The sequence below is a fragment of the Saccopteryx leptura genome, chromosome 4, assembly GCF_036850995.1.
Source record: "Saccopteryx leptura isolate mSacLep1 chromosome 4, mSacLep1_pri_phased_curated, whole genome shotgun sequence".
Taxonomy (NCBI): domain Eukaryota; kingdom Metazoa; phylum Chordata; class Mammalia; order Chiroptera; family Emballonuridae; genus Saccopteryx; species Saccopteryx leptura.
The window spans coordinates 151,156,338-151,170,751 of NC_089506.1; the positions used below are offsets into that span (position 1 = coordinate 151,156,338).

The window sequence follows — 14,414 nt, forward strand, 5'->3', positions numbered from 1 at the left end:
GTCATATCATACCCACCAGGGGTGCACAAAATGCTTTATAAAATCACTTTTCTCCTTCATCAACCTACTTTTATATAATTATGTGACTTGGCACCCCTTCATGGCTATCTATTGTGGAAATGTTGTATTTCTACTCTTAGTGATAATATTATAAAGATTATCTAGTAAGGAAAACCATAAGACAGTATCTACAAAGTAAATATTTTTGGAACTGGAGGCTCCAAATGTTATGAAATGTTACGGAAGAATTCCAAAATGCTTTTAGAAAGCAAAATTGATTCTGCATAGAACTGTTAGGTTTTAGCTGGCTCCCTTAAATCCAGAGCCCCTTTAAAACTCAAATTACTCTCACCTGGCTCCCACTAGGGCAACTTCTTCAGTAAGCATCTTCCTCACCTAACCTCCCCCTCCCCTTAAGCAACTCCCCCCACCCTGGGAGGTTCTGAGAAATGTCCTTGGGACAAGGCCATTCAGAGGGACTTGAGGGTTGGGAAAGGGAGACAGTTTGTGACCTAGGCCAGTGGTCCCCAACCCCCGGGCCGGTACTGGTCTGTGGGCCATTTGGTACCAGTCCGCAGAGAAAGAATAAATAACTTACATTATTTCCGTTTTATTTATATTTAAGTCTGAACGATGTTTTATTTTTAAAAAATGACCAGATTCCCTCTGTTACATTCGTCTAAGACTCGCTTTTGACGCTTGTCTTGGTCATTTGATACATTTTTCCATCCCACCCTAAAGGCAAGTCCGTGAAAATATTTTCTGACATTAAACCGGTCCGTGGCCCAAAAAAGGTTGGGGACCACTGACCTAGGCAACAAACCAAGATATGCTAATCTAAGCATGTCCAGGTGGAGGCAACCCCATGCCAGCAAATGCTCGCAGTAACCCCTGTATCTAGCACTCCCTCCCGCAGCTGGGCACTGACACCCTTTGCTGGTCTCAGTCCACTTGGCACCCAGGTGCTTTCAAAATAAATTTCCCTTTTGGAATGCATTAGCCTCCTGTTTTTGTTTTTTTCAGCGGTTTCTGCCTATCAAGAATGACTTGAAAGCCACAATCAAAACAGGACTACTTCTGTAAGGTGATATGCTAACTATAGATTATCCTTCTGAATTGCTCAATATCTATGAACTATCCAAAAGCTAGAATGAAGAATGATGGCTTCAATTCAGAAAGAAATAATTTCAGTAACAAATAGCTGACACTCTCCAATTTCAATTAAATGGTTTAACTTGATTCAAAGGCAGTTTAAGAGGGTTTGCACAGAGTTAACACATTACTGTGAAAGGTCATAGATCATTTATTTGAGTTTGTAATATAGGTTGTTGAGTAGAGCCACATTATTTAGGATCTTCATGAAGAAGAATGAAAGGCTAGTCCAGAGGTCGGGAACCTATGGCTCGTGAGCCAGATGTGGCTCTATTGATGACTGCATCTGGCTCACAGACAAATCATTAATAAAAAAAAAACCAAACATTAAAAATATAAAACATTCTCATGTATTACGATTCATTCATTTCCTACCGCTCATGTTCATGGTTGCGGGTGGCTAGAGCCAATCACAGCTGTCCTCCAGGACAACACCAAATTTTTATTGGATAATGTGTAATGTATATGGGTCGTTGTATGGCTCTCAGGGAATTGCATTTTAAAATATGTGGCATTTATGGCTCTCTCAGCCAAAAAGGTTCCCAATCCCTGGGCTAGTCCCTTCAATTGATTTTAGTGGGCTCAACTAGAGTATTTTACTGTTGATGGTTTCTTTAGTTAGTTAAAAAATATTGTTTTTAAAAGATGAATACATTGCTGTTCTTTTGTTCAAGAAATAAACAGAAGTTTGGAGTGGAAGACCTCAAGTGCTTACTTTTTGTCTGTTGAACAGATAACTACCAGCATTATCTGTGTGGCACAGGGTTTTATTTTTACCTAAGCTGTCTCTTTTTGATAATGGCAAACATGTGTTCATTTTAAAGCCTGTATTATTCTCAATACACCTTTAAAGGTTTTAAAATTGTTTCTGGTCTAGGAATATTATTTTAATTATAATAAAAGTTTACAACTAGATTTTTAAAAATAAAATCAATAAAGTACAAGCACCTGTCAATAAATGTCTTAAAAATTGTCAAAAAAGATGAATATAGAAAGGAAAAGTTAAATTTTTTAAATCCTAAAGATGTTTCGGAGATGACGTCAGAGTAATGGCGGGGTAGGAAGCGATACCAATAAATCTCCCCCAAAACTCAACAAGATCTTCAACCAGAAACAGAAAAACCTATACTTGGAGCCTCCAGATGCTACACAATACACCCGAAGGTATGGTTGAGTGAAAAATTGGCTATATATATAACCAAACCCCGAAGGAAATAGGGAGTAAGAAATGTTCCACCTTCCTCATTAACCTAAACAGGGCGGCTTTCTCTGGTAACTGTGAATATAGAAACTGAGGCGTGCAAAGGGGGTGAATAGATCCAGGCCGCGGCACAAACGGCCGAACCAGGCTGTGGCACGGAGATCCAAGCCGAGGAAAAACTGATCCTGTGGCAACCCGGGCAATACAAGCTAACACTAGCGCCAAACCCAAACAATGAAAGACAAGCGGGGCAGCCATTTTACCCAATCTCCTGGTCGGTGCGCAGTTAGTGGGCGAGAGATTTCTTCCTAAGCCCCGGGAGTGGGTGCCCGTGTTACCCCACAGAGAGGCAGAGTCAGAGGCCTTTCTGTGGGCTGAAAGCAGAATCTCTGGGCAGCCCCAGAGCCCTGGGAAAGCCGCGCACGGGAGGGAGCGAGAACTAATTCCAATGGTGGAAATTTTCCGTGCTGGTGGGGGTTGCACTCAGAGGGAAACGCGGCAGGCCTCATATCCTGGTCTGCGCACGCAGATAGGGAGTGAGAGATTCCTCCGAGTGCCTCGGCAGTGCGCGCCTGTGTTATCGCACAAAGGGGCAGAGTCAGGGGCCTTTGTGTGGGCCAAAGCGGAATCTCGGGCTGCCCCAGCGCCTTGCAAAAGCCAAGCACGGGGACGGAGCGAGAGCCAATTCCAACGCTGCAACTTTTCCATGAGGTTGGGGGTTTCACTCAGAGCGTGAGACTGCTGGCCGGATATCCTGGTCTGCGTGTGCAGACAGTGAGTGAGAGTTTCCTCCAAGCACCCCGGAAATGGGCGCGCGCCTGTGTTACCGGACAGAGTGGCAGAGCCAGAGGTCTTTGAGTGGGCGGAAACCCCGCATGATTATGCTAGCAGCTCTGACTGACTGAGCCTTACCCAGAGCCCTGTGCTGAGTGGAAATAGAGTGGGGAGTTGCCAGCTCTTTGAGCCTCTTACTATCCAGGCAGAGGCAGCAGCAACCCCATAGCTGGATTATTAGGCTACTAATTGAGGAAGGAAAGACTAGGAGAAAGGCTCCAGGAACACGGACTCTCTCACTGTCGGAGCCTATAAATGCTAATGAGCCTCGACTGCCAACGAGACTAAAGCACAATACATGACATTGCCATAGAGACTTATCAACTGCAAACCTCTACCTGAGCGTGCCAAAGGGACAGAACCTGGGGTACAGAGTCACCAACCAGGAAGAGGGAGAGAAAAGAAAAAGCAAGAAGATAACCTCTCAAAATCAAGAATAATCTGCAGACTTTATAACCTATCCCATTTTATTATATTTGTTCGTTTGTTTCTCTTATCTTCATTCTTGATACTTTTTTTCTTCCTCCAATTTGGCCGATTAACTCTCTGCCGGTCTTACTCTCTCCTCTCCTTGAACTACACTACCCATAAGTGTTACATCTCCCATTATCTTTTCTCTCCTCTTCCTTTCTCTCTATGAGGGTTGCACTCCAAAACCCTTAACTCTCTCTCTCTCTCTCTCCTTTCTTTTTTCTTCTTTTAGTGCTTCCCTCTTTTTTTCTCTCTCTCTCTTTCTTTTCTCCCTCTATATTAGTTTCTTCCTTTCTCCTTTACATCTCCTCTCATTCAAACCTCAATAACAAACAAATTATCTTATCTGGGACTCAAACTTATGTTTGTGGCATTTTGGGGGGTTTTTATTTCACCTTTTTAACTCACTAGCAGTGCTCCCATCCCTGGCTCTCCATTTTATCTAGTTCTTGTTCCACTAAATACAATAGTAATTTTTTAATTTGTCCCCCCATTTTTCTGTTTTCCTCTTATTCCTCTCATCATAACTCTTAGACAACCAACACCTAAAAGCAAATCATTTTATTCTTGACCCAAATTTTTTCCTTATTTGCTTTTTGTGGGTCCATACCCCCCTTTTTTTTCTTTTTTTTCTTTTTCTTTTTCTTTTCTTTTTTTTTGCCCCTTTATTACTTTTCCCCAATTCAGGCCCTCCATCACAGGCATTGTTTGTTATAATTCACAGTTCACCACAAGATTTTCTCAAGAAAGAGGGGAGAGGAGGGGAGAGGAAAAAAGGAGGGGGGGGAATAATTTCCTTTTTTTAAAATTTTTATTTTATTTTATTTTTCTTTATTTCATTATTAATTTTTTTTTTAAAAAAGACAACTCTTTTCGATTTTTTATTTTTTTTAACTTTTTATTCTTTATTAAATCTCATTAATACTATCAACAAAACCACCCTCAGATGCCATTAAGGAAGAGAAAATCAAATATCATGGATACAAAAGAAAGAGAGGTAACACAGCTAGATGAGGAAAAATCTATGGAGAAAAAATTTAATATATTGGAAACCTTGGAGCTAAATGACAGAGAATTCAAGATAGAAATCCTAAAAATCCTCCGAGATATACAAGAAAACACAGAAAGGCAATTTAGGGAGCTCAGAAAACAACTCAATGAACACAAAGAATATATGTCCAAGGAAATTGAAACTATAAAAACAAATCAAACAGAGATGAAAAACTCAATTCATGAGCTGAAAAACAAAGTAACAAGCTTAGCTAATAGAACAGGTCAGATAGAAGAGAGGATTAGTGAAATAGAAGACAAGCAACTTGAGGCACAACAGAGAGAAGAAGAAAGAGACTCAAAAATTTAAAAAAATGAGATAGCCCTACAAGAATTATCTGACTCCATCAAAAAGAATAACATAAGAATAATAGGTATATCAGAGGGAGAAGAGAGAGAAAATGGAATGGAGAACATACTCAAACAAATAATAGATGAGAACTTCCCAAGCCTGTGGAAAGAACTAAAGCCTCAAGTTCAAGAAGCAAACAGAACCCCGAGTTTTCTTAACCCCAACAAACCTACTCCAAGGCATATCATAATAAAATTGACACAAACCAACAGCAAAGAAAAAATTCTCAAGGCAGCCAGGGAAAAGAAGAATACAACATATAAAGGAAGGCCCATTAGATTATCATCAGATTTCTCAGCAGAAACTCTACAAGCTAGAAGAGAGTGGACCCCAATATTTAAAGTCCTGAAAGAGAGAAACTTTCAGCCACGAATACTATACCCATCAAAGCTATCCTTCAAATATGAAGGAGAAATAAAAACATTCACAGATACAGAAAAGATGAGGGAATTTATCATCAGAAAACCCCCACTTCAGGAAATACTAAAGGGGGTTTTCCAACCAAATCCAAAGAACAAAACAAAACAAAACCACAAGTAAAAGTTCCACCAAGAACACAATAAAACCAAATTTAAACTGTGACAACAACAAAAAGGAAGGGGGGGGGAGAAGATGGAGATTAACAGTAGCAAAGGACGATGGAGTGCAAAAGTTCTCACAAAATAGTTCGCTACAATGAACAGGGTAGGGACCCTTTTCATTACTCAAAGGTAACCACCATTGAAAAAACCACCACAGAAGCACATGAGATAAAAGAGATAGCAACAGAGGAAAGATGTATGGAATACAAACAAATAAAAACAAAAGATAGAAAAACGAAAGAGAAGGATCAAACAAGACACAAAACTAACAGAAAGCAAGATATAAAATGGCAATAGGGAACTCACAAGTGTCAATAATTACACTAAATGTAAACAGATTAAACTCACCAATAAAAAGGCACAGAGTAGCAGAATGGATTAAAAAAGAAAATCCAACTGTATGCTGCCTACAGGAAACTCATCTAAGTAACAAGGATAAAAACAAATTCAAAGTGAAAGGCTGGAAAACAATACTCCAAGCAAATAACATCCAAAAAAAAAGCAGGTGTAGCAATACTCATATTGGATAATGCTGACTACAAGACAGGAAAAGTACTCAGAGACAAAAATGGCCATTTCATAATGGCTAAGGGGACACTGAATCAAGAAGACATAACAATTCTTAATATATATGCACCAATCCAAGGAGCACCAAAATATATAAGACAGCTACTTATTGATCTTAAAACAAAAACTGACAAAAACACAATCATACTTGGAGACCTCAATACACCGCTGACGGCTCTAGATCGGTCATCCAAACAGAGAATCAACAAAGACATAGTGGCCTTAAACAAAACACTAGAGCACCTGGATATGATAGACATCTACAGGACATTTCATCCCAAAGTGACTGAGTATACATTTTTCTCCAGTGTACATGGATCATTCTCAAGAATTGACCATATGTTGGGCCACAAAAACAACATCAGCAAATTCAGAAAAATTGAAGTTGTACCAAGCATATTTTCTGATCATAAAGCCTTGAAACTAGAATTCAACTGCAAAAAAGAGGAAAAAAATCCCACAAAAATGTGGAAACTAAACAACATACTTTTAAAAAATGAATGGGTCAAAGAAGAAATAAGTGCAGAGATCAAAAGATATATACAGACTAATGAAAATGACAATACGACATATCAGAATCTATGGGATGCAACAAAAGCAGTGATAAGAGGGAAGTTCATATCACTTCAGGCATATATGAACAAACAAGAGAGAGCCCAAGTGAACCACTTAACTTCCCACCTTAAGGAACTAGAAAAAGAAGAACAAAGACAACCCAAAACCAGCCGAAGAAAGGAGATAATAAAAATCAGAGCAGAAATAAATGAATTAGAGGACAGAAAAACTATAGAAAAAATTAATAGAACAAGGAGCTGGTTCTTTGAAAAGATCAACAAAATTGACAAACCCTTGGCAAGACTTACCAAGGAAAAAAGAGAAAGAACTCATATAAACAAAATCCAAAATGAAAGAGGAGAAATCACCACGGACACCGTAGATATACAAAGAATTATTGTAAAATACGATGAAAAACTTTATGCCACTAAATTCAACAACCTAGAAGAAATGGATAAATTCCTAGAACAATACAACCTTCCTAGACTGAGTCAAGAAGAAGCAGAAAGCCTAAACAGACCTATCAGTAGAGAAGAAATAGAAAAAACCATTAAAAACCTCCCCAAAAATAAAAGTCCAGGCCCTGACGGCTATACCAGCGAATTTTATCAAACATTCAAAGAAGACTTGGTTCCTATTCTACTTAAAGTCTTCCAAAAAATTGAAGAAGAAGCAATACTTCCGAACACATTTTATGAGGCCAACATAACCCTCATACCAAAACCAGGCAAGGATGGCACAAAAAAAGAAAACTACAGACCAATATCTCTAATGAATACAGATGCTAAAATACTAAACAAAATACTAGCAAATCGAATACAACAACATATTAAAAAAATAATACATCATGATCAAGTGGGATTCATTCCAGAATCTCAAGGATGGTTCAACATACGTAAAACGGTTAATGTAATACACCATATCAACAAAACAAAGAACAAAAACCACATGATCTTATCAATAGACGCAGAAAAGGCTTTTGATAAAATATAACACAATTTTATGTTTAAGACTCTCAACAAAATGGGTATAGAAGGAAAATATCTCAACATGATAAAGGCCATATATGATAAACCATCAGCTAACATCATATTAAATGGCACTAAACTGAAGGCTTTCCCCCTTAAATCGGGAACAAGACAGGGTTGTCCACTCTCTCCACTCTTATTTAATGTGGTACTAGAGGTTCTAGCCAGAGCAATCAGACAAGACAAAGAAATAAAAGGCATCCATATCGGAAAAGAAGAAGTAAAGGTATCACTTTTTGCAGATGATATGATCCTATGCATCGAAAACCCCAAAGAATCCACAAAAAGACTACTAGAAACCATAAGCCAATACAGTAAGGTCCCAGGATACAAGATTAACATACAGAAGTCAATAGCCTTTCTATATGCCAACAATGAAACAATTGAGAACGAACTCAAAAGAATAATCCCCTTCACGATTGCAACAAAAAAAATAAAATACTTAGGAATAAACATAACAAAGAATGTAAAGGACTTATAAAATGAAAACTATAAACCATTGTTAAGGGAAATCAAAAAAGATATAAGGAGATGGAAGAATATACCTTGTTCTTGGCTAGGAAGAATAAATATAATCAAGATGGCTATATTACCCAAAGCAATATACAAATTTAATGCAATTCCCATCAAACTTCCAATGACGTTTTTTAAAGAAATAGAGCAAAAAATCATCAGATTTATATGGAACTATAAAAAACCTCGAATAGCCAAAGCAATCCTAAAGAAAAAGAATGAAGCTGGGGGCATTACAATACCTGACTTCAAACTATATTATAGGGCCACGACAATCAAAACAGCATGGTATTGGCAGAAAAATAGACAATCAGACCAATGGAACAGAATAGAAAGTCCAGAAATAAAACCACATATATATAGTCAAATAATTTTTGATAAAGGGGCCAACAACACACAATGGAGAAAAGAAAGCCTCTTCAATAAATGGTGCTGGGAAAACTGGAAAGCCACATGCAAAAGAATGAAACTGGACTACAGTCTCTCCCCCTGTACAAAAATTAACTCAAAATGGATCAAAGATCTAAACATAAGACCTGAAACAATTAAGTACATAGAATAAGACATAGGTACTCAACTCATGGACCTGGGTTTTAAAGAGCATTTTATGAATTTGACTCCAATGGCAAGAGAAGTGAAGGCAAAAATTAATGTATGGGACTACATCAGACTAAGAAGTTTTTGCTCAGCAAGAGAAACTGATAGCAAAATAAACAGAAAGCCAACTAAATGGGAAATGATATTTTCAAACAACAGCTCAGATAAGGGCCTAATATCCAAAATATACAAAGAACTCATAAAACTCAACAACAAACAAACAAACAATCCAATAAAAAAATGGGAAGAGGATATGAACAGACACTTCTCCCAGGAAGAAATACAAATGGCCAACAGATATATGAAAAGATGCTCATCTTCTTTAGCTATTAGAGAAATGCAAATCAAAACGGCAATGAGATACCACCTCACACCTGTTCGATTAGCTATTATTAGCAAGACAGGTAATAGCAAATGTTGGAGAGGCTGTGGAGAAAAAGGAACCCTCATACACTGTTGGTGGGAATGTAAAGTAGTACAACCATTATGGAAAAAAGTATGGTGGTTCCTCAAAAAACTGAAAATAGAACTACCTTATGACCCAGCAATCCCTCTACTGGGTATATACCCCAAAAACTCAGAAACATTGATACGTAAAGACACATGCAGCCCCATGTTCATTGCAGCATTGTTCACAGTGGCCAGGACATGGAAACAACCAAAAAGCCCGTCAATAGATGACTGGATAAAGAAGATGTGGCACATATACACTATGGAATACTACTCAGCCATAAGAAATGATGACATTGGAACATTTACAGCAAAATGGTGGGATCTTGATAACATGATACGAAGCGAAATAAGTAAATCAGAAAAAACCAGGAACTACATTATTCCATACGTAGGTGGGACATAAAAGTGAAACTAAGAGACATTGATAAGAGTGTGGTGGTTACGGGGGGGAGGAGGGAATGGGAGAGGGAAAGGGGGAGAGGGAGGGGCACAAAGAAAACAAGATAGAAGGTGACAAAGGACAATCTGACTTTGGGTGATGGGTATGTAACATAATTGAATGACAAGATAACCTGGACTTGTTATCTTTGAATATATGTATCCTGATTTATTGATGTCACCCCATTAAAAAAATAAAATTAAAAAAAAAAAAAAGATGTTTCATGAATATAGACAGATACATAATATTCATTCAAAGGAATCTTGTGAATTTCTCAGGAAGTAGAAATATCTAGGTAGAAATAAACAATTTAAAAAAACAGGACATGATTAATGAAGTAAATGAATAATGTAAGTAGTTAATGGTTTTTAAATATTACATTTGGTAGATGCAATGCCATGAATAGTAGCAACACACTAAGTTCAGAACCATAGGTATTAGAGGAAATATGCCCTGTCAGAAAAATATGTGGGTATTAAATAGAGTGCTATTTTTGACTTAAAAGCCACAAAGATAGGTATGTTAAAAACAGGAAAGAAAGTTATGGGATGAACACACAATGTGGGGTACAGAGATGTGCTGTAGAATTGAGCACCTGAAACCTGTATAATTATATTAACCAGTGTCACCCAAAAATAATTACTTAAAAAACATTTTTAAAAAGTTATAATTGGTGGTTGAGAAGAAGAACTTCAAAAAAGAATAATTAAACTAAACATCACAGAAATTCCCTTGAGAGTATGAATTTTAGATTACTCAACAGACTTAAAGGAAATATTGTCAAAATCATGTGATATGTGAATACTAACATGAACACAAAATGTTACAGAAAATTCAGAATTGGTAGTTATATAAATGACCATTGAGTCATTTTCATTTCTACTTTCCTTGATCATATGACTCACAGTAAAAAAAAAATAAGGGGTCCTAAAATACATGGTAAAAAGAAAACTAATCTTGTTTATAAATTGTATCATTTTTAGCACTTTACTTGATATGTTAGAAAATTGCTTCTTCAGGGATGTGTTCTTACGGAAAAATAAATATACCTTTGCTTGATTCCTTCCTTTTGGTTTCTTTTGGAATATAATCCCATTCTTTTGGAATGCTCTCATGTAAACATTCAGGAACACCATGCTTATTTGGGTTTGTCTCACGGTTTCTCCTAGAGCTCATCACAGTTATTATCTGCTGCACAATGTCCTTGACAGCGTCGGTCAGTGCCAATCTCAAGCATCGGATGACTTCTGGCTCAGACTCCATGCATGTTGAGACTTCAAAATAAGAGAGCATATTACAATTAGAATCTGGCAATATTTTGCGCCTTATTCAATTAGGAATTCAGGTTCTAAATGATCTAGTGTAAAGCCATAGGAAAGGAGAGCTGCTTTTAATCTATAAATTATGTAATTGATAAACAGTTCATAAACATTTGAAAAAAAACGTTTCTTCTTGATGATAAAAAAAATGGAAATTAAAATAACACTGAATATATTTGCCAATAGTTTGGAACTCCATTGGTAGAATATAAGTTGTGTGACTTTTTTGTGTGTGTGTGACACAAACACAGAGATAGAGGGACAGATAGGGACAGACAGACAGGAAGGGAGAGAGATGAGAAGCATCAATTCTTCATTGTGGTACCTTAGCTGTTCAAAGATTGCTTTCTCATATGTGCTTTGATGAGGTGGGGCTACAACAGAGTGAGTGACCCCTTGCTCAAGCCAGTGACCTTGGGCTCAAGTCAGAGACCATGAGGTCATGTCTACAATCCCATGCTCAAGCCAGCGATCTGTGCTTAAGCTGGTGAGCCCACACTCAAGCTGGATAAGTTTGTGCTCAAGCTAGTGACCTTGGGATTTCAAACTTGGGTCCTCTGTGTCCGAGTCTGATGCTCTATCCACTGTGCCACTGCCTAGTCAAGCTGTGTGACCTTCTTAGATGACAATTTAGCAATAATAATAAAAGTTCCAACATTTTACTTACCCTTTCAATACACTTATTCCTTCTCTAGGTCTTTATTTTAATAAATTAATAATGGTAATATAAAAGATATAAAAAAAGGAAAATTAAAATGTCTCATAATTGGTAATTTGTTTAATTAGCCAAAGTAACTCCATCTACACAATAAATCCGTATATTTTTTAGTATAAAAATAAAAGCAGTTTAGGAAGACTATAATATGCAATTTTCATTAACAGATACAAGTTTACATAAACATATAAAAATTAAAAGATATACTCTATAATGTTAATTATAATTTTCTCTTCCTTTACTACCTATTTCGATTTTTCTGCCTTCTTTCCCTCCCTCTCTTCTTCTAGCCCTGTCTTTTTTCCTTCCTTCCTTCTGCAATTCTACCTTATTTGATTATTTGTATTATTCATCATGATATATTATTCTGTGATAAATGCAAGAAAAGTTTATTACTAAAATTGCAAAGTCATGGGACTATCACTTAAATCAATATAGAAAATCACCTATATGTTTTTTTCCTCCCTCAAATTTCAAGGTAATGTTTCTCAAGTGACTCAGGCCATTGTTAAAATGACCATGGTAAAGGAAATCTTGGTTTATCGAATATTGAGAGTTTAATTTTTTAACATGGCACAATCATTAGTTAGGTAAGCTGTTGTTCTTTATGGGAATATTGGAAGACATAGTGGTCTTTTTAATGATCTTTCAAGACTTTAATTCATTGAAAAGAATAAAGACTTCTTCCTGTATCAATAATTAACATTCATTTTGGCTCAACTTTTTGAGGTCATGGATTAAGAAAATCTCAGGCATTTAAAAATTCTAGAAAGTAAAAAAATTTCCCTATTTTTTTATTGTTAAAGAATGTGTTTATTTCTTTTAAAATGAAATGAAGTCATTGAAAATGATAGGAAAATAATAGCTCTATCTCAAAAAATTATTTAAAATTTATGTGATTTAATTTGTATAAACTGGCACATAGTAGACATTATATATATATTTGCTATTATTACCTAAGATAAGAATTTTCTTACAATGTTATAGGCTTGCTACCCACTGTTCTCTTGATTCAGGGGCCTGAAAATTCCTGAGCACAAGATACTACAGAAATGATTAAGCAATAGCCAGAGATGCCTATGGTAGAAATATAGTACAGATAAAGTAAAAGGAGAAATGGGGAAAAAAGGGAATAGAGTATACAGAGTAAGTAGCAAGACTTTCTCATTTCTGCTCTGCATATAAAGAGCTTGAAAGTTGTCATTCTGTCCTAACAGCAAATAAAAAGCTGAATGAATGAAAAAAATCAACAATTCTTCTTAGATCTGTAAGAGAGGCAAAGATACAAGGAAACTGGACAGAGGCAAATACGGGGAGTCATGGCTTACTGGAGCAAAGACTCAGAAGCAGAAACTACCAGGAGAAGCAGTGCCATGGTAGGAAAATCTTAACTGTAATTGTAAATTGCTGGAGGCTCAATGTAGACAAGTCTGAGAATTATAACTCCAGCAAAACCATGTAATGGGAGAATGGGGGATGGAGGATTGCCACACTTTTGTAAGTTTTACCTCCAGGATCTTCACTAGTTTCCCACGGTAAGTGTCAGAGAAAAATCCCCTAGTGCTTCCAGCATGGGGAGGGGTAAAAAAAAACATTTTGAAATAGGCCAGAGCACTCTGTTCCTCTTAAGGCCTGCCCTCAGGAAAAACTATTAGAACAGTCTAACCCACTGGAGTTATCAGAACCTAACACCTTGGTGAAGGGAAGTATCCAATTGAAGCCCACTCTAGCCATTCTCGCCTATCTAAGAAACATTTGTGAAGTACACCATCCAGAGTCATAGGCTTACTAAAATATTTAGAACTAATCAGAGGACTATACATAGCTTACCCTACCCTCATACATACCCATCACATTACTAAAAACCTATTTAAAACAGTAGTTTTACCCAGAATATCATGATCAGCCTTCAAGAAAAGAAATTATAAGACATAGTAAAAGGTAAAAAACAATTTGAAAAGAAAGAGCAAGCATCAGCAACAGACATAGCAAAGATGTTAGAATTATCAGACCAGAAATTTAAAACACTGTGATTAATATGCTAAATGTGCTAACGGACAAAATACACAGCATAAAGAACAAATCAGCAATATAAATAGAAAGAGGGAAGTCATAAGAACCCCTTGCCAAATACTAAAGATCAAAAGTACTGTAACAAAAATTAGAATGACTTTTAAAGGCTTATTAGTAAACTGGACATGACTGATGAAAAAAATCTCAAGAATATATCAATAGAAACCTCCAAAACGGGAAAGCAAAGATAACAGAAACTAGAAAACTAAACCAGAACAGAATATCCAAGGAGTATGGGACAACTGCAAAAGGTGTAACATACAATATAATGGGAATATAAGAGAGAAAAGAAAAAAAAATAGAAGAAATATTTAAAACAGTTACAAACAAGAATTTCTCCCTGATTAATGTCAAACACAAACCACACTTCCAGGAAGTTAAGAGAACTCCAAGCAGGACAAATACTTTAAAAAAGTATGCTTAGGCCTTGGTTGTATGGCTTAGTTGGAGCACTGTCCCAATGTGTCAGGGTTGTAGGTTTGATCCCTGGTCAGGGCACACTCAAAAGTCAACC

General features: G+C 36.7%; 1 protein-coding gene across 1 annotated transcript in view; it reads right to left on the reverse strand.

Moving 5' to 3' along the window:
- Window positions 1-14,414, reverse strand: part of KIAA0825 (KIAA0825 ortholog) — a 525,573-nt gene that overhangs the window by 285,827 nt on the left and 225,332 nt on the right. Inside the window, exon 16 of the mRNA XM_066381842.1 lies at window positions 10,843-11,067. Coding sequence (XP_066237939.1) covers window positions 10,843-11,067 — 225 coding nt within the window. The remainder of the gene's footprint in view (window positions 1-10,842; window positions 11,068-14,414) is intronic.